General features: G+C 36.7%; 1 protein-coding gene and 1 long non-coding RNA gene across 3 annotated transcripts in view; one reads left to right on the forward strand and one right to left on the reverse strand.

The window, feature by feature from the left end:
• On the forward strand, positions 1 to 5928 carry LOC128786489 (uncharacterized). The gene is made up of 3 exons (XR_008430303.1): positions 1 to 310; positions 3450 to 3595; positions 5841 to 5928. It is a non-coding gene; the product is annotated as an uncharacterized LOC128786489 (long non-coding RNA).
• Positions 1885 to 24463, reverse strand: part of LOC128786486 (cytochrome b5 reductase 4) — a 27891-nt gene continuing 5312 nt past the window's right edge. For both annotated transcript variants that reach the window (XM_053939776.1, XM_053939775.1), the window contains exons 4-16: positions 23295 to 23379; positions 19209 to 19250; positions 16885 to 16939; positions 15484 to 15541; positions 15279 to 15372; positions 14707 to 14739; positions 13830 to 13952; positions 7949 to 8089; positions 6625 to 6777; positions 5866 to 6016; positions 4980 to 5066; positions 3428 to 3592; positions 1885 to 2503 (exon numbers count right to left, since the gene is read on the reverse strand). In XM_053939776.1, coding sequence (XP_053795751.1) covers positions 2449 to 2503; positions 3428 to 3592; positions 4980 to 5066; positions 5866 to 6016; positions 6625 to 6777; positions 7949 to 8089; positions 13830 to 13952; positions 14707 to 14739; positions 15279 to 15372; positions 15484 to 15541; positions 16885 to 16939; positions 19209 to 19250; positions 23295 to 23379 — 1242 coding nt within the window. In that variant the 3' untranslated portion in view covers positions 1885 to 2448. The remainder of the gene's footprint in view (positions 2504 to 3427; positions 3593 to 4979; positions 5067 to 5865; positions 6017 to 6624; positions 6778 to 7948; positions 8090 to 13829; positions 13953 to 14706; positions 14740 to 15278; positions 15373 to 15483; positions 15542 to 16884; positions 16940 to 19208; positions 19251 to 23294; positions 23380 to 24463) is intronic.

Genomic DNA, 24463 nt, shown 5'->3' on the forward strand with positions numbered 1-24463 from the left:
CTAGACCATGCAGTAACTGCCATGTCCAGTTGTTTCCTGAACATTCTATTGCATGGTGACTTCACCACTTCCCTGGGCAGTCCATTCCAATGCCTGACAGCCCCTGAAGAAATTCTTCCCCATGTCCAACCACAACCTCCTCTGCTGCAGCTTGAGATGATGCCCTCTTGTCCTGCCACTGGTTGCCTGGGAGAAGAGGCCAATCCCCACTTGGCTGCAGCCTCCTTCCAGGCAGCTCTAGAGTGAGAATGTCTGAGCCTCCTCCCCAGGCAAACCACCCCAGCTCCCTCCTCAGATGCTCTTCATATGGGTGAGGCACTCTCCAGACCCTTCACCAGCCTTGTTAACCTCTTTTAGACTTGCTCCAGCACCTCAACATCATCCTTGTAGGGGACAGAACTCAAGATGCAGCCTCACCATTGCAGAGTGAGGTACAATCACTGCCCTGCTCCTGCTGGCCACACTGCTGCTGATACAGGCCAGGATTCCATTGGCCTTCTTGGCCACCTGGGCACACACTGCTCATGTTCAGCCATTGTCAACCAGCACCCCCACATCCTTTTGCACTGTGCTACTTTCCTGTCAAAACATTTTGTGCCTGTTTGATCACATCACCAGCCAAAAAGGCTAATTACAAGAAGAGAACCTGACTGCCAGCAGCTCCATTTTAACATCTGCATTAAGGCTGGAATGATTCCTAATGCAAGCAGCCAAACCATGAGCACTGCTGCCTTCAAAACACATTTCCACTCTATTTTAGATGCTCAGCCTGGTGGCCATCACTTTAGGAATGTATTATAAAATTTATGACCTGCAACAAGTCTTTCAAGTATTAGAACAATAGAAGTAAAACTTAAAAGATTCACTTCAGGCATTTTTAACAAATTGTATCATATCTAGATTAGCAAGTTGAACTAATGTCAAATGATCATTTGTTGCTGAGCTACTCACACAAAGATCTGTTATCAGTAATAAGAGATCTATTCAAAACTCCAAAGAATATCTGAGGCTTTTAGAAATACGACAGTTAATCCTAAATTACATCTGAAAAATCTTCAAGTGCCTAAGGTTTTTAGAGCCAGTCCTGGGGAAAACACACAACTCTGCTTATCTCAGCAGAAAGTTCACTTTGGAACTTTGAGAAGTGTCACTTAACTGCACTATAGATACCAAATTATGACAGCTCTCAACTACAGTCTTCTGAAATGACTTGTGGCCTATGGGCAACAACTGACAACCAGATCCTTTTCTAACTTCAAGTCCAATAAACGGAGGAGGGGCACTGAAGAGATGACAGTTCAGTTAAGCATAGCCAGTCACTATCAGATAACAATTTTTGCCTTTTTAAAGGGTATCATTAAGATATTTTTCTTGAATGTATTAATGCCACAACTACAAGTCTTGCTTCTTAGGAGGAAGAAATATCCATTCAACACAACAGGAAGACATAAACAGTACTAGATGTCACACAAAACAACACCTTCATATACTAATGTCAACATCTAGAAGGAGAGTAGCTGCTCTCTACTGCTTTTTACTCCAAAATACTATTAGGCTGCAGATTACTGCCTCATGATAACACATTTTTAATAATGGAGTGTAAAAAACCACACTGATGGGAATAACCTCACTTAATACTAGTGCAAGCTGTCAAATATTTTTAGATATTTCTGTCGTGACCCTGGTATCTGTCATGTTTTTATCTTCAGATTGTGTCACAACAAAGGATGCCTGACATCAGTCAAATGGTCACATGGGAAGTTTTGTGGGAGACTAAGACTCCATGGCTCTGTTCTGAGTTCTCAGTTGGAGTACTAAGCTTGTGGAAACCTTTCTTTATAGCACTTAAATGAAAACACAAAAAAATTTGCAGAAATACATGCAGTAAAGTAAAATTATTTTTTTTTATTATTTGATGTAAATTTTATATTTTACCAAAGGTACTTTTCTTCTTTGTTTACAAAGCCAGAAATGTATCTGGATCACTTGCAAGTCAAATAGAGACATCAGATGAAAAGGAAAATTTTTCAATGACCGATTACCTGAGTTACAGTGCAATATTTAATTTCAGACAGTATTGCTCTTTGGACTTTTTACAGTAGGAAATAATAAGCTTTATCAAGTCAAAACCTTAATCAGAGCTTGTTGCAAATTTCAGAATTCTCATGAACCAACAACATGAAACACCTGACATAATGTATATGACACTTTTTTGCTTGCCTCTACAATAAATTAATACCCTGGATGACTTAAATATTAGCAAAATTATTTACAAAAAGAAGATAAAACACAGTATAAAACTTCTTTTCCAAGATATGCTTCTTCCAAGAAACAGTTTGGTACCAAGAGTGAAATTTCAAGTCTTACAAAATTGTTTCTCACTTATTTAAATTCATGAAGATAAATAAATAACACTGAATTTACAAACATTGATCTCCTCCTATGGGTTTATGCAGTAAAAGCATGTATCTCTTCTTGGGAGTATCCAAGGTCCTTCAGAAATCTGAAAGTCAGAAATCAAGTTGGCAATATTAATATTTGGAACTCAAAACCCACCACAGACACACATGAAGCACAACTGCAGCACCACATCCTTGTTTTTATTCAGACATGCACATTCAATGTTCCCCCTGCAAATACATTTAGAAAACAATCAATGCCCAGGAGCTCAGATATACTACATAAACTTTTTGGGTAATGAAAACTATTTCTAAAAATAAATACAGATATAATCTGAATTATCTCAGATTTCTCAAGAGGCAGCATAATTACTGGCCAATACATGTTGACTTCAGTAGGACTGCAGAAATGCAAATGACATCGTATCGGTTCAATATTTTGAAGCTGGGCTTCAATAAACTTCAAGAGAAATTTAGAGGATCTTTTATCTTAAAAGATGCATAAAAAATAAGAAAATACTAGGAACAGACACAAATAAATGCATTAATTTAAAAACAATTGAGAAAAATGCTTCTGATACACTGCTTTGAACTTCTATAACTTAATTTATCAAGCTAACACCAACAAAGAAAGCTTATTTCCTATTATTACAACTTTTCTATGAATGTCAGATTAAAAGCAGCATTTAAAACTTTGGGGGGAAAAGAGTTAAAGAGTTTCAGAGTTAAAGCAATTGTTAAAGAGTTGCTTTTATGAAGTTCTGGGCAACATAATAAGTAAACTCATTAAACTTATATATTGCTGATACTTAGCTACACATAAATATAAATATACTCCTCAAGTATGGTGCAAGGTGTTTTTTTTTTTTAATTCCTTTTTTTGTTTGCTTTAATTTTGAAAATTTTCTTACAAAGCAGACAACATAAGGTCATTTTTAAAGACTATTAAATCAGAAACACTACAGGAGATTAGGTGATCAAATTCTAAAAAAATTCTCACTTTCCAGTTCATTATTTAAAATACTCACTGCACTCCTTGTTCTGTAAAAGGTGCTGGACCACAGATGCAGATAAGCACTTTGGAGTCTCTTCTGCTTCTTTTCACAAACTCAGACAGAAGAGATGAAGAAATCTTCCCCTGTTTACCTACCCAGTCTTTTGATGGTTGTGAAAGAATGAATTGAACCTGAAACCTGGTAAGCAGAAGAATATTTCATAAATCTTACCTCCAATTAGAGATCTGCTACACAAAATGCTAGTGACCAAGACACTGATGTTTCCTATGATTATCTTCCTGCTCTGCTCAGCTCCCCACTGCAGTATCAGATCTCACAGATATTTAGTCATTCCTCGGGATCAAGTCAGTAAAATCACCTTCAATATTGAATATTTATTTAAACAAATCTTTCAATGTTAGAAATTTCAGCTTTCTATTTTACAAAAAACCCAGCTATAAAGCTGGGCACCAATTAAGATACTTAAGCACAGATTTTACTGCTCCATTAGCACTTTTACACAAGCATTGGTGTAGATCAATACACAAGCAGTGAGATAAGAATGCTTGGCCAAACTCATGAAAATGTCAGTACAATTTCAGTAATGAGAAAATACTCATTACCGAATGTTTGTTTCAAAAACTCACTAACAGAATAGTAACTGAGTAAAAACCAAGCACTTGTGTATCTGAGGCTTGTATGGAAAGGGAGAACAGGCTTTTACTGTAAATTTGCACAATGTCTAGACTACAAAGCTTTGAATGTGTCAGACATCACTGGGGTATGAAATAGTATTGATTTTTCTCTTCAATGTTGTGAAGGAACAAGTGGTTTCTACTGAGGAAGAATTCAACTAAGAATTAACCATAAACAAAACATGTTTTTATCACATAAAATCTAAGCAGTGACAATTTATCTTATGGTAACAGCAAGAGAACTGAAATTAAAGGGTAACCTGATAATCCTGTGTCTCCTTATAGAACTATGGCCTGCTGAATTAATTTAACATTACATGTGCACTACTTGCATTTTAATCTGCAATTACATAGTAACTGAGGGCAAAATGCAACAATTATTAAGAAAAAATTAAAGTAATGAGCCTACTTAAATTTTGAATTTCTACATAAACATTTTCATAACCAGTGACACCAAAAATATTTTTAGAAGATTTCTCTAAGTTCAGAATGTTTCTTATAGGGTACATTCTCCTTCTCTCTTCTGTGCTCCTTTTTGCTTAACTGTGTTTTCTATAGTTAAGGCTAAGGCAAATTTTCTCCTGCATCAAAAAGCTTCTCAATTTTAAAAATCATCTCATCTAACATGTCATCTCCCATAACCATCTATTAAACACTGTAAATCAAATCCCTGGCTTCCCATGGGACCTACAGATCATAACAAATAGCCTCTGCTATGCATCTGTGAGCAATGGATCTCCTTCCACTCCCTAGGACTCATCATATTCTTAGCTAAGAGCTTACAGAATCAGAATCTGTCCTTGTGCCAAAGCTGTACAGTTAGTCTGAGCCCAAGACTTGTTCTCTACACAGAGATGTTACAAGTTGTTCTCCACGAGACTTTTAATTACCTGTCATCTTTAAGAGCTAATTGCTCTAGTTGATTTCTCCAGAGTATGTCATCCTCAGTTTTGTTGAAGAAGATCAGTTTCACTGTCCTTAAAAAAACAAAACAAAACAAAAGTTAAAATTAACTGCAGATTGTTTCTGTTACAGAATCAGAACTTAATGCATCACATAGAAACCTTTTACTTATATTTTTTGTTTTCTCCAGAGGCATTGTAAGTCAAAATGAGGCACACACTGAACAAGCTTTGAAAAACTTGCCTTGTATAGACAAAACAGCCCCAGATCAGCTATGCTCCATCTTTAAATACTAAAATCATCTTATTCAGAAACTAGAATGTGCCAGAACCTTTACATGCTTCCCAGGGCCCACTTCTCTGAAAACATGGAAAATAAAGCCCACTACACTAAAGTAGTGCTCTAAATGGTGGCACGGTGCACCACAGCATCAAGTGTTACTCAGGTGAGGGGACAGTCAACCAAAAGTGCATAGGAAAGCCATGCATTTTGTTCATGGGCACAAAAGTAGAAAATGGTTATTTGGAGAATGATGTTTTGAGACACCCTTACTGGTACTCCCCAGTATATTGTAGTATTTCTATACTAAAAAAAGACACCCAAATGTGAAGGTAATAAAAAAAAAAAACAACTCCTCAAAGTTTCTACTCAGTGAGCTCATTTGTACCACGCCTAAAATTCAAAATGCAAATCAGGCCATTACGTTGATGGTAGCCCATAAACAAATAAGTGGAAGTTGCCTCAGCCTCTGACACACTCTTCCCTGAAGCAAGCCAGTTTTTGGTGTAAATTGAAGAAAAATGCTTTCATACAATTTTATTTTGTTAATTGTTTTATTAACACTGAAGCTTGTGTGTCAAGAATTCCACATACCTGAGACAGATAACTTCAGTCAGAGCAAAATTCAGCAGCTTAACCATTGGTGTGAAACCTGTGCCTCCTGCCAATAAAAGGAGATCTTCCGAAGTTTGAACTTGTGACTTCTTGAAATTGCCTTCAGGATTGCTGACAGAAATATAGTCTCCTTTATTTAAAAAATTAAAAAGTAAACATTAATTTGATGAAAACAAGCTGATTAGCATTCTGATTTTTTAGAGGCCATTTCATATTGCTTTCATCTTTGTAATATTAGGATTTCTTTCAGAAAGGTGCTATACACTTCACATAAAGATCATTCTTCTTAAAAGAAGAGATGTACAAATAAAATGTTATGTCTTGATGGATTTTACACAATGAGAACACAAACATTTGCAAAGTCAGTGTTAAAAATCTACCTCCATATCTGAAATGGAAAAGGAAGTGCATCCTAAGTCTCATAAAACAGACCTCCTTTCTTTATGCAAGAGTACAAGAAGTTGTTCTCAGAGCATATGACATCAAAGCCATCAACTCTGATGTGTGATACAGTTCACATGCATCACTCAGGAGAGACCTTTCTGCAAGGGACAATTCCTAGTTACAGTGAGAACAAGCCTTTACACTCAGGGAATGGAGAATAAGGTTTAAAAGAAGATTTAAGTAAGTCCTGATTAAGCAGGTAAACAATCAGAATGTCACAATACTCAGACAGTGAATCTTTAAAAAGAATGCAATTGTTACAGAACCAAACACAACCTCCCCACATATATTTACCAATTTGTAGGTGGTCAAGTGCCTGTGTGAACAGTCCATGGGAATAAATTTTAATCATTAAATATATATGCACAGCATCATGGCAAGGTGGTTCTTGGAAATCCAGTGGCAAAAAAGGCAACACAGGTGTGTATGGTTTTACTACCTCTGTCCCTAGAGAGTAGACAGAAATACAGCTCAAGTAATATGAAAAGTACTCTACATCCAGATACTACAAACAAGTACCAAAATAAGTGAAAAGTAAATAAAGTACCTATATATACCATAAAAATAAAACCATCCCATGCTTTTACACAAGTTATTACTTTCCACTGCACCAGTTTTTATTACAGAATTGGAAGTCTTCTACTTCCAATTAAAAACTTGAGTATGTTATTTCCATGCTACTTAGCAATTCAGGATACAGAATGAAAAGATCTTGAGTCATCCCCAAAGAACATGAAAATCTAAACATTTTCATTAATTTTCAAGTACCACAGCTTGATTTATTTTAAATTTAACCAGCAGATTCTTAATACTGCACAAGTGTATTTTCTTGCAGTATCATTTCAAAAAGCTATTGTATAATGACAGTAATAGCTCAAGAGCTGGACACTACTAAAGAACTAAGAAGGGAGGAGGAGGAGGTCAAAACAGTTCTCAATTAATGGACGTTTAAAAATTCTTCTGAGAAGTCTTTACCATGTATACTGCAATCCAAGTACAGTGACCAGTATAACTATTAATATGCAAATTTTAAGAAGTACCCTTTAAAATAGTAAATTGGCTATTTCTTTGACCTTCTGTTTTCTAAGCTTTTACAAAATTTTGAATAATAGTACATTGAAGAAAACCACATGCTTTTCAAGACATAGTCCTCTCATAACCTCACATTATCGTTAATATTGCACAACTGGAGTGTAAAGCAGTGTTACCATGACTACTATAAATCCCTCAGAAGAAGAAAAACACCCCAAAAAATTTCAACAGTACCCACCTCATTTCAAAAAAAGCTGCAAACTAAAAGGAACTGACTAATGATTCATAAGACATATACAATGAGCTTCCCACACTTCAAAGATGAATAGCACTGCTTTGGCACTTTTTAAGGGGAGAGTTCATGGTAGAGACAATAAGGTCACCAGTAAATGCCAGCCATCTCAATAATTAGTTTCCCATTAATATGGATCCAGTCAGTTCATTATTAAGTACTGATTGTGATCCTGGAAGCAGAAACTTGCTAACAACCATCAGGCAGTTAGTGGCCATGGACTTGGCATTTTCCCAAAACTATGAAAAGGACTGATGTAACTATATCCATTACTACACTCTCAATTTTTCTTACCTGCAATAATGTGTTTGAGGTAAACATGATGTCCAGTGGGAACACGGAGATGTGTTCCCTTAGGCAACATTAGGCAGAAGAGTTTGGTGTCATGGGTAACTTCTGTCTTGGAAATCAACTTGCATTTTCTGTAGAACAGTCCTAAAAACATTTTACTTGTTAGTTAAGTCTCAATCTGTCATTCTGTTATTATATATCTTTCAATAAGAGACACAAATGTGTGTATTTCCCTATTTACTTATAAAAAGACAGTAAACAGATGCTTCTTGTATAACTATTTATAACTATTTTTATAATTTTGGACTAAGGACTCATTTATAACGTTATTTTAAGAGCCTCTGAGTTATTGACTGGGAATAAGTAGAAAAACACCAAAAACTATCAGAACCATTTGTACTACATTGCACCTGCACTGAGCTCCCTATACAAGTACAGCATGGGTACATGTAAGCAGACCAAAACCAGCTGGTGGGATGCAAATGAAACAGAAGCCAGCACAGCACCACACTCCTCAGCAACAGACTGCCCACAGCCACCCAGCAGGCTGAGGGAGGTGATTCTGCACCTCTGTTCCGTTCTTGTGAGACCTCACCTGGGGCCCTATGCTCAGCTCTGGGGTACCCAACACAAGAAGGATGTGGACCTGCTGGAGCAAGTCCAGACAAGGGCCACGAAGATGAACAGAGGGCTGGAGCACCTCTCCTATAAAGATACACTGAGAGAGTTGGGATTGTTCAACCTGGAGAAGAGAAAGCTACAGGGAGCTTACAGGAGCCTTCAGTAAAGAAGATAATCATGAGTAATTTTTCCTCCTCTACCTTTAGGAGAGCATTTTTCAGCCAGGCCTCTGTTTCTGCACTATTTTAGCTCCAACCTGGAATATCAGTGTGATCAGAGCACCACATTGCCTAAACAGGTTTGTAACTCAAGGGAACTTCCATGGGCTATTAGGTATTCTATTAGGAAGCTCTGCAAAGAATTAAAAAAAAAAAAAAAGAGAAAGAAACAAAGAGAGCTAACAAGCAACAAAATTCCATGAGCAGCATTATCTAAACTTCATACATCCAAAATAAGCGAAATAAAAAAAAAAAAAAAAGGCAGAGAGAAGAAGCCACTTTCCTACAATAATCCCACCATGTCGTTTGCCATTTTCGATATAGAATTTGTGACTAGTCTCAGTGGATATCTTTATGTAAAGCCTCACAAAATTTGGCAGGTTCATGTATGAGAATGCCATACACGGTATTCTTAAATTATTCAAATAGCTACTAGTGAGTTATCCACTACAAATGCCTGCAGAAACACAGCATAAAGCTTCTGACATGGAATATTTCTTTATTAAGATTGTCTCACATCTCTCATCTAACATCCTACAAATCCCTTAATTTGAATGAACAAGCATTTCAGATGAATCAAAAGAATGCCTAAAGCCCTGAAAAAGTGGAAGTCAGTAATTCCATTTCATACCAATCTTGAAGTAAAACAAAATATCAGCATCTCTCAAGCCATATAAATATTATGAAAAGTTTGCAGAAATTTGTTTTTTATCCTTCTTTTGAAAAACAATACACAATAAGATTGCAAAGTACAGTAGCCAAATAAATATGTCAAGAATGCCATCCATTCTGCAGACTTAAGAATTGCTTTAAAGGATGTGTGAGGTTGGTAATGTAACCCTTAACATTCATCAGCTAATGCTCTTACACATATTTGGGCATGGAGAAAAAGGTTGAAAAGCTGATTCATCAACTGATTCACTGTTCCCTAATAATTTTTTCACCTTTCCAACCTGACTAATTCCAGCCTTTTCCTCATAAATAACCTTTATCTCCCTCTTTTTAACTGCCACACAGAACTTTCGTCCTGATGCAGTCAATATATTTTTGAAAACTTTCTAAATTAACTTCTAGTTTAGACTGTAGTCTTTACTACATTAACTAAAATTAGTTCCTTATCAGTCATTCCTATAAAATCTGAGGCCACAAGCAAAAATAACTGTCAAAGCAGAAAAGCCTTTCAACAAAAGGAGCTAGCTGAAGCCAAACAATTGGTTTTGTCAACCTATGAAGCCACATTACTCTCAGATGCCAAAGACATATTATTTGCTACTATACAAGAGCAAAAGGTACTGTTCTCTCAATTTTGGATCATGATGTCAGTGTCCAGCAGCAAATCCCAATTTTTCAAAGTGACCAAAGTAGTTAGTGAGGAGGTTAGGTTTGATTAAACATTTTGCAGACATCAAGTGTCAGTACTGCAGTTCCTGATCTAAGAGAACTAGCCCTGCAGCCCCTCACTACCAAAGGGCTTCCAGAAAAAAACAATACAATCATAGGCTGGAGACATCACTCTCTAAACTGAACTTCCACCTTTGCTGGAATCAAAAACTACAGCACCTTGATTTATAGGCATACAAATTCAGTTTTAGTAACAAATCTGCTGTACAGGTAACGACAGCTTTTGGAGAGAATCATCCTTCTGAGTACTGCATGTTCTTCCTTGTCATGAAAGGGACTTTTAAGAATTTTTCCTTAATGATGTTTTTTTCTTTTCTTCAATTATAGAATTTCAATGACAATTTTTATTTCTTAGTTACTAGTCATACTACTTAGTCATAATCCTAGTGATGCTGCAGTGGCAACATAAGCCTGTTGACTTGGGAAAAAGATGAATAGCTCCACTACCCTTCCATCTCAGGTAGAGGGATTCCACCCTAATCCCAGCAAGTATTTACTGCTCAAACACACCCACCAACCAGCTGAAAGTTAATCCTTATTTTATTCAGGTCACTTGGTTATGGAACCTCAAGTACTACTACTATTGCCAATATAATGGGGATTAGACCACACAGCTAAAGGAAGGTGGCTTCCTACCACTTCCAGCAGCTGCCCAGTCTTAGGAGTTAAGACAACCACGAACCCACACTGCTCCCCTCCCAAAATAAAGTTCCCACTGAATCAAGATCTTCTAAACTTTCCCTGGTTACTCAGCACCCGGTTACAGCGTCAGTCTCACTGATACACAATAAGATACAGGGAGCAGCACTCTGCTCCCTTCTGGAACTTCCAACAAAAAAACCTCCATGATCTTCCACTTGATCTGTACGAAAACCACTGCACAAAACAATGAAATTGTATCCCATTTCAGAGGCAACAGAACCTTGTTTCTTTACTGAACACTCTAAACATCTGCCAATAGTTGCATGCTATTTAAAAGAGCAGAACTTAGATAACTTTCCAAAACAGGAATCTGAGTAAAAGTTCAGAATCAATTTTTAGAAGGAAGAAGCAGTTTATTCTCCATGGGAAAAAATACACACACACACCCCCAAGTCATCCCTACTACTATGTAATTTTTAAATTGCATATGGCTACTGCATTTATGTGCATGCCCCTTCATAAATGGACTGCCACACCTTATTTCCCAGAAAAAGCACCTAAAAGAAAATCACAATACCTACATGAAAACCTGATCTCTATCACTGTGCTGTATGGTATTTTGGTAGGTTGGAAGGGGTCAGGTTTTAGGGGTTTGGTTTTTTTGTTTGTTTGTTTTAATGAGAAAGCTCTATCTCACCTTTTATACTGCATTTAAATTTCACAGGATGCCAGCCCTATGACCATAAGCTTTTGTTTACACTTTTAGTGACCAGTTTCACAACAGCTATTGAAAAGTAATGTCGCCAACTCCCCTACACTGACAATCTAATTATACTGAATTGTGTTTTCCATGCAATACTGTAGGTTATAAATAATTTTTTCTCCAGAAAACTAAGCACTTAATCCTTCTTAAAGAGTAGAAGCAGGATTGAATATTCTTCCGAATCTCCTTACCATCTTAAGACACAGTGCAATTAACTGAAATTGAAGTAATTTTGAAAAAAAAATCCCCTTAAACTTTGAGGAAATTCAACAGTTCTGTTCACTCCTTCCAATTAACTAAAATACACTGGCCAAAATGTTAGCATAAACTCAATAGGAATTTGAGAGTACATAGGCAATTTATCAGCATTATGACTTTCCCAGCCTATGGAGAAAAAAGTAAGGGCTCATGTTGTTTCTTCATATAATAAAGTTATCATAGGCTTCCAGTACCATCTTTGCATTAAATTGTTTTTCCTGAAGAAGACCTTTATCACTTTTTTGTAGAATCTAGACATGTCTGCTTCAAAAATAAATATGAAATAACTTCATAAAGTATAGATGCTTCTGCACATGTGGTGGTCACACACCTGTCCTTTACAAACTCATTTATGAATGCTGTCATAGCAACAAGTAATAAAGACATAAAGTCAAGTGTCAATCTCGGCTGTTTTTCAGCCCTTCTTCCTGTGCTCTGAATACAATGGAAGTGTTTTCACTGGTCAATACACACAGAAATACTAAAAAACTCAAAGACAAGGAAAACCAAATTAATTAAACACCATTGCTCCCATAAGCACACACTATTCACTGCCTTGACACCAAATTGGAAAAATTTTGGGTAGTGATTACTTATATTAGAAAGCATAAATTACCAAAAGAACTAGTAATACACAAAAATTGAATAAAATAAACTACAAGAAAAAAAGGGTAACAAGATAATGTTATCTAGAAAGCATTGGTTACTAATGCTCAATATGTATTTTGTCAATTGCATCTAAGCTTCCTCATTTGCGAAGGATCTATAAAGCCACTATATGCTGTATTTCTTGTTCTTTCAGATTATCTTCTTCTGTTTTCTATTATCACAAAACGTGGCAAGGAGAGAGAAAATGAGCAATGGACAGTGGACAACACATTAGATCAGGCTGTAACCCCTTAGATACAGAGGATTATATTGAAAAATCTAATTTTAAAGTGGATGACTCAACAGTATCTGAAACTCTCAAAAGGAAAAATATATTCCACATAAGCTAAAGGTAGCTAGAGAGATGTGCTTTTATGCAGTCTTCCTTTTTGTACCACAGTAATCTCTCAACTTTAAAGGCCCACGAAGCATAACTGAGGGCCAGTAAGAGGTGTACAACATGGTGAGCAACATTTCATTAGCTCTTGAAAATGCACAACTTTGCTTTCACACATAATAATGCAGACTGTAATCCAACGGTCAATTTTTGAGAATTATCAGATAGAAAACCAAGAGGGCTTTGGAGAAACTAGGTGACCACAATAACATCAGAAGTGTGGTTATACTACACAATGTAATTGTGCAGAAATTTTTAATTTAGCTGACAAAAACCGAAACCCACGCTTGATCACTGCAATACACTTTGGTGCTGCAACAAGTTCATATTATTCTGTTACTACAAAATGAATCCATATATAATATTTACTGCTTCTTGTACACACAGCTTATTCAGAGCTGGCTTTAGTACCTACACGTGACTTGAAGTCCCTTATTTAATCTGAGCTCGAGTTACAAAGATGCAGTGCACTGGAACCACCTTACAGCACTGAGAGATGTTGCTGTATCTACAGTAAGAAGTGGAAGAGAAGGTTTTTGATACTTTACTCCAGTTACTCTCATAATGATTGACACATGTCCATGCATGCTGTCCTCAGGGTCTACTGATGATTTCATATGGACAGAGAGGTCATTAAGCACACAGGTAACCATGAGATGGAACAACACTCAGGAAGTGTTCCCCTTCCAATATCAGATTCACCTTCAACTCCACTGTGGGACAAAACAAACTAAGAAACTAAAGCAAAACAAAAAACCCTCCTCCAAGTCAAACTCTTTCTAGGAAAATTCCTGAATACCTTTCAAGATCAGACAACAATTGTGAAAGAAATGAAGGTACAACAAGAGAAAAAGAAAATCCTGGGAAAAAACAAATATAGCTAACAAGCTCCAAGAAGTCTTAAAACAGCTGGTAGCTGGCCATAAAATTGCTTACCTCTGTCTGTGCGTTTGATAAAAGTATTATGACCTTCACAGGGCTGTCCCAGCATTTTCCAATGGACATTATCCTTTTTATTTAAGATAATTTCTACTTTCCCTACTTTTTCAGCAATATTTACTAAAAGAGAAAAGATTTCATATTATTATTTTTAGTTACACTTTGTGCAAAAAAATATTTCACACATAAACTATAACGAAATTCAGAACAATTACTCATTTCTCAAGATACATGTAATTAATTCTTTAAATTAGAATATCAAATTAAAAGTACTTCCAGCTATCTCTCCAAAATGTTTTAGAATGCAGTTAAAACAAGCACTAACTGGATATGCATAATTAATGCACATTATTTGCTTAATAGATCATGGAATCAGGACAGCTTCACAGACCATCTGTTCAAGAAAAATGCTCATGAACCCAGAGTCCTCGTGTACTGGAAATTGTTAGTTACCACTACTTACTACTTTCTTTTCAAGGCCACTTGAATTAACAATTAAATCCAAGAAAGTCTCAGTCTAAGCAAAGAACAGTTTACAAATACACAAGAGAACTAACTTCTAGCTCTTTTAGCATTTAGTCATACTCAGAGGGATCAGAGCACTATCAGCTTATTACTTTCACAGACCCAATGCCACAATTAAGAAAAAATATTTAATGTTATGGCTCGTTTTGATTGACTCTGTCAGGACCTGGTGGTAAGTAAAATTGTGAAGTATCTGATAAGTCAGAAAATTAAATGGAAATTCCACATCCTGATATCAGAATCATAGAATATCCTGAGTTGGAAGGGACCCACAAGGATCATGGAAGTTCAGCTCCTGACTGGACTATCCTAGAAGAGATACAGAAGTGCTGCAAGAGACAGAAATTACCGGTCACATCTTCTGAAACTGCGTGATCCAAGTCTGAAATAAACACAAACACTCTGTGTTAAGCATTAACAAAATTCTATTCCAGCCATCATATATACAGAAAGTATAAGGAAGTGAGTGAACTTATAATACTAAAAAGTTGTGCATGTTTATTTGGCCTTGAAATTTGACTCATGACTTCTACAAACCTCATGCATGAAGATATTATTTTTCCCATTACTTTTAACAACGGCTCATGTAAAGCTACCAATCTGCAATTATTGCACTTGCCCTTATGAATAGGACTTTTTAATAATCATAAAATACACACGTGAAGAAAAAATTTACACAACTTCAAAATCTATTTCTTATTGCATTTAGTACATATGTAAGAAATTTAGTACATACTAAAAAATGAAGATATGAGTTGATAAACAATGTAATTCCTTTACATCAAGGCACTTTAACCATCTCTAATGAAAGAGGAATAAAATATTAATTAGTACATGTAAAATGCTAATGGTGTGATGAGCAGGTCTTAATACAGTAGAATGAAAATTCAATACTTTCAACTGCAAAATTACAGTACCTACCAACTTCTACAAGATATGAGTGGTCATCCATGATGATTTCTCCCCTTAATTGTTTGTCTTGACAGTCAACTATCACCAAGTCTGCATTCATGTCCTTTCATAGTCAAGGGAAAAAAAAAAACCAACAATTTTTATAAAGTTCTCCCAGAATTCAAGCTAGATCACAACTAGATCTTGTAATTCTTCCTTCATGAAATATGCTTACCTTCTGCTTAGTATATATGACAATTGTGATCAAACTATCTGTTTGGAACCAGTCATAACTGTAAAACAAAAATACAATAAAGAAAAAAATATATGCTCACTTTCTTTGAGCATATCAAATCATATTTAACCCCAAGCCTTCAAATAGAGCTTGTTTAACAAATTCACAAGCCAAACATATTACTTGCTACTTTTGAAGACTAAGTTCAAAGTCAGTAATTTTGACAAAATGACTAAAATAACTATCTAATTATGTATTCTGATAGAGAGCACACTGTAGTAAAAGTTGTATGGCATTAGTTTTACTTAAAAAGCACATGTATTCTCCTTGTTGTATATGAACCTTGCTTATGGATGATTAAAATCTTGAGTCCAGACAAAAGCACTAAATAGGCAGGGTGGCTTCCAAGAGCTAAAGATGTGATGCACAAACCACAAAACCACAGTTCCCTTCACCTCCACAAATGAAGTTTTTGCATTCATTCCTATGTTCCCAAGTCCAAATCTTGGGCTAATAAATCCAGGGTAAAGTAAAAAAAAAAAAAAAACAATAACAAAAAACCAAAGCCTTCAAATGCACGGCCTTACACTTGCCAGGAAGTAACTTCCATCTACTCCTGGACCAGAAAAACAGGGACAAAGGGAGAAGAAAACACTCCTGACAGCAAACACATTTTAGGCTGCACACCTTCCAGTCACATGCCAGAATATGCCAGACACACATGGCAAGAAGGGCAGCAAGGTTTGGAGAGCACTTCAGAAAACAAACCTCATTCCAATTGTTTATAAGCCACAGTATTTTATGAGTGCATGTAACTAGCCCAGAAAACACACATTCCCAGGGAATTTTGATGCCAAGTGAGAAACTGGACCTTGATGACCAAAGGTATCAGGGAGTAAAATGATGCCTCAGTGACAACAGCAGGCACATCACAGTGAGCTTTCAGGGCCTGCTTTGCTTTACATACTGTAGGAACTTGAATGTAGCTATCACATCCCAATATATTCCAGCTTGAAATTATGCCCTTTTTGGCATGGCAATTGTTTATGGACAAATTAGTTAAAGTCAAGAAAGTAATCAGTCCAATTGGAATCACTTTCCATGAGTTTTACCAAGAAACAAAGGTGAGGAGCCTGCAAATATAAGCCATACATTTGTATACAATCAAGGCAGCACAAGATTTAGGAATCAACAGAACAAGCAAAGAACCATCATCTGCCCACATGACCTCTGGCAAGTTGTTTTAAACCTGAACTTCAACTTCCCTACTTATACAAGGATGGTAATGACATATACTCACTTAACTGAACTGAAATTTGAAGAGCTACCCTTATATTTACTAAGAATTACACAGAATTGTTAAATAGAATGTTCAACAGACAATGACAGACAAAGGCTTACCTCGGACTTAAATCTTTAGCAGAAGCAGCCAGTACTTTCTTCTCAGGAAGCACACCTGCAAAGAGCAGAGAGTCATTAAAGTATTTGCTGGGATGCTTGCTTAATATAAATCATACTCAGGTATGTTTGGGGGTTTGTGGTTTTGGTTTTTTTAATTGAATGATCTAAGTGTTTTTGAACAATATTTAGTGGCTTTATTTCCACAGGTAGCCAGACTATATACATTTAGTACTTAGTTTTTATTCAGCACTTTCTCTTGGAGAGCAAGGTTCTACAACATGGAGGTCTACTTCAGAACTTAAGAGTTCCATACACCACAGTACCTGTGTTGTACTTGGTTTCATCTGTTATTAGCTTGTGCTTTTACACTTTGTGATAGTGAAGCACAAAAAGACAAAAAGGGTACCTGAATGACTTTCCTTTAACAGAACTATTTTTTTAACAATTCAGATGAATATTCCATTTGAGATGTCTGATCTAACCTAATTCACAAGTAAAATTCCATGTTAGTCAATTAAGCAAAGATAGCAACCCAAATCTTTCTACACAGCACTTTGCTAGGAATTTTCACAGAATACAGACACTCACTTTAACTGTTTAACTACATGAAACAGTCTGAAACAGCCTTTGCTGAGAAGCAACAGTTGGCCAGTCTTTCAAAATGCCAGTTGTATTAATCTCTGGCATAACAGAAATTGAACATATTTGGCTAAAACTTGAGGACAGAGATAGATAAAAGCAACTGCAATCCTGCATCAGTTTTAACACAAAGAAGCTAAATAGAACGATGATGGAGGAAGCTGCACACTGAACAGCTAGTAAGTGCTGGTTTCAAGCCCATTCAAAGGCAAACCTTGTAAACCTGAAATGGCTATGCATAAAATAATTAGCACATGAATTCTCAGTTACCCAGATTATCTTCTAAATGCCAGTAAGTTTTCTAGTATGACTACAAGCTTTAACATGTAATTGAGTGGCTCCACCACACGGGAAGTAGATAAAAACAAAAAGAGCCACTCTGGTCTAACCCAATCTGTCACAACTATTTAATCATCCAGAATTAACCCAAAGCAATTAAAACTCAAATTACTTATTCTTTGATCCTTAATTACTCCTAAGTACACAACAGCTGCAGCTGCCAAGGAAGCTAAATGTCAGAGCAGTCAGATGACTGCAAAAGAAAACCAATCACCTAACGATAAAAGCCTTCTCAAAAGCTAAGCTTTTCTTGAGGACACACAGATGAATTGCTTCATCTGCAGGGATAGCAGGAGTCCATGGTCATACATACTCTTATTTGCTTTTGCAGGTCCAGATAAATATATGAACAGCCACAATAAAACAACATTCTGGCAAACCAAGTTATTTATTAATTATTTTGAAATACTACAAGATGCTACATGAAAACAGTGATTCATGCTGCAATAAAAAGACAATTATTCAGGTGATCAGTGAACCAATTAAGAAAAGTGCTCTATTACTCATGGCGATCACAGATGAAGAAAAGCTGTGGGTGAAGCCAAAGGCTGATGGCAACAGTTTAATGTGACCAGATGAACAGCAGAATTACAACCCTGCACATCATGGCACTGCTTTGCACAATCCCATGGGGCAGCAAGGCTAGTGAGAAAGGTTCTCACCATCTTCATGGCCACATTGGAAAGAGCTGGGTTTGGCTGGTGGATTGCATCACAGACAGAAAATGAGCAGAACTGCCACTCGCAAAAGTTGTGATCAGCATACCAAATCCAGCTGGAGGCTAGTTACTGTTAGCACTCCCCAAGGAACAGGGAATGCTGATACTGTTTCACACAGTCACTAGCAACCTACAGGGCACACACTCTCCCAGTCAGAGCAATAACAAAACATGCAAACAGGCAAAAAATGAAAGGTTAAGGTTATTAAGGGATGCAGAGAGTCTGGAGAAATGGGCTGACAAAAATTTCACGAAGCTCAGAAGGAAATGCAAAATTTTGCACTTTGAAAGAAAAAAAAAAAAATCCAGCAAAACAAGTGGAAGACCTGACTGGATAGAAAAGACTTGGGCAGAAAATCTTCCTGGCATTTCACAGACAAGCTGACTTTGCTTGTCCATCTCATACCTCCCTAATCTACACTACTCTACTGCAGTCTTACAGTACTTTCAAACACAGAATTCACAATACTTGGTTAGGATTTTGCCTTCTGAAATTTCCACGGATCACTACAGCTTGACTACTGGATTCAAATGCAAAGAAAGAGAAGTGTGGATAAATACTGCTCACTCAATGATATTCACCTAAGTTTGAGATTCACTCCCAACTTCACTCCAGGTGAGAACTTACCATTAAGCTGTTTCTTGTCTTCAGACACAGCAGAAGAAATCTCTGCAAGCATTAATAAAAAACAAGTACAACAGTTAAGAAGTTACAGTACTTGCCTACATCATGCTAAAGTAGCAAAAGAAAGGATCTCCAAATAAACCTTCAAAAAGGCTTAATGGAACGACCAGGCTGAAGGATGCTTCAGACATCAAGAAGCAACAAATAAATGCAGCAATGATTACCATTCCAAAAGATTATGTCTAAATAAAAAAATTGGTACAGTACAAGCACCAAAAGTTGCAAAGCTCTAAAGGACAGGAAATGCAGGAACTCTGACACTTCAAAAAAAAAAAAAAAACAAAACACAGATTATCTTGTTCAATTATAGACTTCATAGCTAAGAAGCTCATTGAATCTGTTAAAAATTCCAACAACACCTGTCTCACAACACCACACAGACTGCAAATCTGACCAACCAAATCCTTAGAAATGTGAACCCAATCCTTGGCAGGAGCATAGGAAAAAGGAAATTTTTCTGTAAGCTTCCTCTGCCAAATGATTTTATTTTCAAGTTATTATCTGAGTTTTTCATTTATTCTACAGTATGCTACGACTATTCCAAACCAACCAACTCTAGCAGAAAATTTAAAAAAAGAAAGACCAAGCAGGTGAATTACACAGCACCAATTCATTTATAAGGTGCTCAACTGGATGGGAAAGGCACTGCACCTCTCAACCACATGTCCTTCTGTTCACAGTAAATCTGTGGGGAAACTAGACCTCTGGATATACCTGGGCCCCTTTCTGCCCTCCTCTACACTGCACATCTCAGAATGTCCTAATATGAAAGGTCCACTTTATATTCTTTCTTATGGGAGCCAAGTTTGGGAAGTAGGAAAAACAATCTGTTCTTCCTGCTCCCTTTTATGAAAACCAAAACAGGAGTGTTTCTTCCCTGTTCTTCCATATTCTTCCCAGTGCTCTGCATCACAACAGCAAGTGTTAGAGAAAAAATGCTAGAGAGAAGCTAAGAGAGGCACCTAGAACAAAGCACCAACCATGTGGTATTCCAAAATTACTTGAGAGCTCTTCAAGAACAACCTTCATCACAGGCTTTCATGTTGTGCCATTTTAACGTAAAAAAGAAAATACTCCACACATTTTTAGCTGAGGTAAAAAGAAAATACTCCATAAATTTTTGGTTGAGGCAACATTTGTCTGCATATTCTATATATTCTATATTCTGCTATACACCACGGTTTCTGCCAGGATGGGCAAGTTGTTCCCAAAAACTTCTTTCTAAGGAAAGGTAATTTTTTGTATTTGGAAGCCTATTCTCATTTCACTACACTTTAACACACTGCACAGAAATCAGCACTGAAATTTTAAGGATGACGTGAGATACACCGAAGGCAGAGCCCTACCTCTCTTCCTTGGATGACATCACAGCTCTCAGTTGAATCTTGTTGAATTAACAATAATACAACCTGCATTCTGACTTCCAAGTAACCACTAAAGTAACATAGGGATTTATGCTACTACACACTAACAAGTGTCTCTGGAAACATCAGCAGTATTAAAATATTTCAGACTGTGCTAATGTTTACAGCTGAGCACCCTGAAGGAACAGCAAGCTGAGGGAGATTCTGAAATCTTCTCTTACATACCTGGGTATTGCACTGGCCTTCTCAGCAAGTACAAACACTACATGTTTCAGTGCAAAGATCCACTGTAACCCTACAGGATTTCCTATTAGTCACTACCCAAGCATAAGCAGCATTCTCAAAATACAAGTTTACAAAACACTATTACCAGAATTTTCAAAAGACTCTTCTTCCTCAAAAAAACCCCCAACCTAGAGTGTGCAAGGACAAACTTGAGCTTCCTTAAGCAGTTCAGTAAGCAAACCACTGTACCATCTCCCAAGAAACCACCAGAAAACAGGAAAAAAACCCCTAAGCTACACAACCACAAATCTTCCAGCAATGCCCCAACAAACCTACATCTGCCTTCTTTGCTCTGTACTGAGACTGCACAAATACCAATGTCTGTCCTGCTGCTGAACATTCACTCTCTGTCACAAAAAGAAAGCAATGTAATCTATAATTTGAAGTCTTGTCTTCCCTCTATACTTATGGGGCCCATTTAATTCTCTATTAAAAAACATGCACCTTAACTTAGTAATTTATTCTTCCATTCTGAAATGCAAATTTGGCAGAATATGGTCTTCTCGAAAGATAAAAGACTAGAATTATTGCTGGCTAATAGTGAAGTAAGTCAATCACTTTTTGATAATTCGAAGGAGGAGGATCCAGAACCTCCCAGGAATCAAAGTAATCCTTGAGAATCTCACAGTGAAGGATTTCAGCAAGTCCAGTGCTGGTGTGTTCCAGAGATGGCCAGAAAGCTGGTGAACAGTCTGGGGGGTAAATCCTATAAGGAGTGGCTGAGGGAGATGGGGTTGTTTAGCCTGGAGAAGAGGAAGCTGAGGGGGGACCTTACTGATCTCTACAACTCCCTGAAAGGAGGGTACAGCCACGTGGGAGTCCACTACCTGGCTGCACATGGGGAGGTTCTGGTTGGATATCAGGAAGAACTTCCCTGAAAGGACTGTCAAGTATTGTATCAGGCTGCCCAGGGAGGTGGTGGAGTCACCATCCCTGGAAGCGTTCAAGAAACAACTGGACACGGCTCTTAGCCATGGTCTAGTTGACAAGGTGGTGGTTGTTCAAAAAATGGACTCGATCTTGGAGGCCTTCTCCAACCTAAATGACTCTGTAGTTCTTTTATCAGTTTGATTCTTTATTAATAAAATCAAGTTTTTTCAAGTGTGAAATGGCTAAAAGCAACACAGGCAACAGAACTGGTTTTATATAATTGACAATCTTTATCCTGCAAATTTTACTACAGCAAAATGGATAGTCCTATTAACAAACAAAGCAGAAAAAGGGAACAGCAGAAAATGGACTGCCAGAGCCAGCAGGGCTGAAGATATGTTTATGTTTTACTGACTGGCTGTGACAAAAATTCCTTCCGGTTGCAGGAAAGTTAGATTAATAAAACAAAAAAATGCATGTTTACTTTTAAATTTCTAACTCAGTTGACAGAGCAGTAGTAATGTCTCTGTAATGCCTCAACTCAGTGAAGCAGTTATGCTGTTTCTCCATGCTTTGCAGCACTTACCTTAGAAGTTCCACACTGGAATTAGCTTGTATCATGGAGATGTAAAATACTATTCCACTTCACACAAAGCCCAAACTCAACCTAAGTGTTAAGATGGTGTTATCTAAGCATTAAGCAAGCAGGCAGTGCACTTCTTCAGGAGCTGAAGAGCTACAAGACAGCTGAAATTGTGAACTAAAGTATACAGAATTGGAAAAAAATAGTTGTAATCATTACTCCTTTCATGTTTTCACTGCAGTTTTGCTAAGGATCAATACTGAGTAACATTGTCTGCTTCCCAGGTATAGGAAATTTTGGCTGTGGCCTACAAACTGAAAAACAGACTGAAGACTGGAAACCATCACCTGCATTCTAAGACTATACTACACTTCTTGCTCTCCTGGCTCAGAGGAGTCTGTTTTATCAGAAAATTTTTCTCAAGGTATATTCAAACTAAAGGACCCAATAATGTGTTCTGGAAAGAATAACTGCCCATGAAGTGTATTCAAATAACTCAATACATATGCAACTTGCCAAATGTATGTAAGGTGCTGAAATCAGCTAGACTGAAAATACTGACTTTTATTTCAATATGACAGCTGCCTATGACAGTTTGCCTTCTGGGATCAGAAGAAAAAAGAGGGATGGCATGACAGTAAGTTCTTTTCCATATACACAGACATATTACACACATGCACAGCTGTTTTCTAATGACTAAAAACAAAAGAACAAACAGAGCAGTGCATTACTAAAAGTCTTCAAGTATACAATAATTTCATCTTCTGGTATCTGGTGTAAAAAAATTAATATATGCAAAAGCCTTCAATTGTACACAAGAACAGAGATTCTCCTCATAAGTATGAGGTGACTTAGGTTTTCTCATAATTTCCAGATAATTTTGGAATAAAGTATAATAGACAATATTTCATTCTTAAAACAACTCACCTTTTGCAGCAGCAACAGGCTTGACAGCCATTCTCCCAACAAGACATTCCTTCAGCATTGATTCGTAATTGACCCAACGATGAACCTACATTAACAAAGTATTTTTTCATAAAATTTGGAATTCTTACTATGTTGTTCTATGCACTGAAATAGAAAAGTTCATTTTTGTACATTGACTAATATAATTCATTTAGCAGATTATCTTAAAACACATTAGAAGTCACTATTACAACAGTCAGTACTTATTTTTACTTCTGTTACAGATATCATGGCATTAGGTGAAACACTATGATTATGAAAAAAGGAACAATAGTTTAATTTACTCATTTATGCTTTGCAATGTCTGAACATCATAAACTTGAGCTACAGAATATATTTCAGAACAGCATTTTTATGATGCATGTGTTAGAACAACTAACACAACAAAAACCTTGCCATTACCACAATGTTTATTAGTCTTGTTTAGACAAGTAAAGGGAAAAGGGATGAAGGAAACAAACATAAAGAATAATAGTTAAGACAAACAAACACCTCCTACCAAGCTGGTGTATTTCTGTTTGCTTCTGTCTTACTATCACTGAATCATTTCATTTGGAAATTCCCTATTTAAGAAAGTAAAATAAAGTGAAGAAAAAGCAGTAGCTTTACAGACCAGAACTGGAGAACTTGTAGAAGTAATGGATGGCAGAAAAGCGAATTCTGATAGGGCATCCAGGATAACATCACAAGAAGAGAAAAGGAAACAAAGTGTTGCATGACAAATTTGAATGGCATCTAGATTTAAAAATAAAAACTTTCAACTGGACTAGCTAAAGAGATGAGATAAAGAATCCCATCAACATGTTGCAGTTTCCTCATATACAGGTAACAGAAAGAAATGAAGGATTATGAATGACAGTTAATTTTTCCAGAAATTTGGGGAACACTAGTAATCTACCAAGCTCTTAAAAAAAAAACACTCTCTGACAGACACAGAATGCTAAAGCAGAGGGGAAAACAAACACCTCCATTAACAGAAAAGTCTGAAACAATAAAAGTGAAAAGCCAGAAACAATAAAAGTGAAAAGCATATTTTCAGGATCTAAACCTGCTTCCATTCACATGGCAAAAAATTAAGAAGTTGCAAGCATATATCTCAACTTAACTGCAGGGGCTTCCCTAAACACTCT

Source organism: Vidua chalybeata, chromosome 3 (assembly GCF_026979565.1).
Source record: "Vidua chalybeata isolate OUT-0048 chromosome 3, bVidCha1 merged haplotype, whole genome shotgun sequence".
Lineage (NCBI taxonomy): Eukaryota > Metazoa > Chordata > Aves > Passeriformes > Viduidae > Vidua > Vidua chalybeata.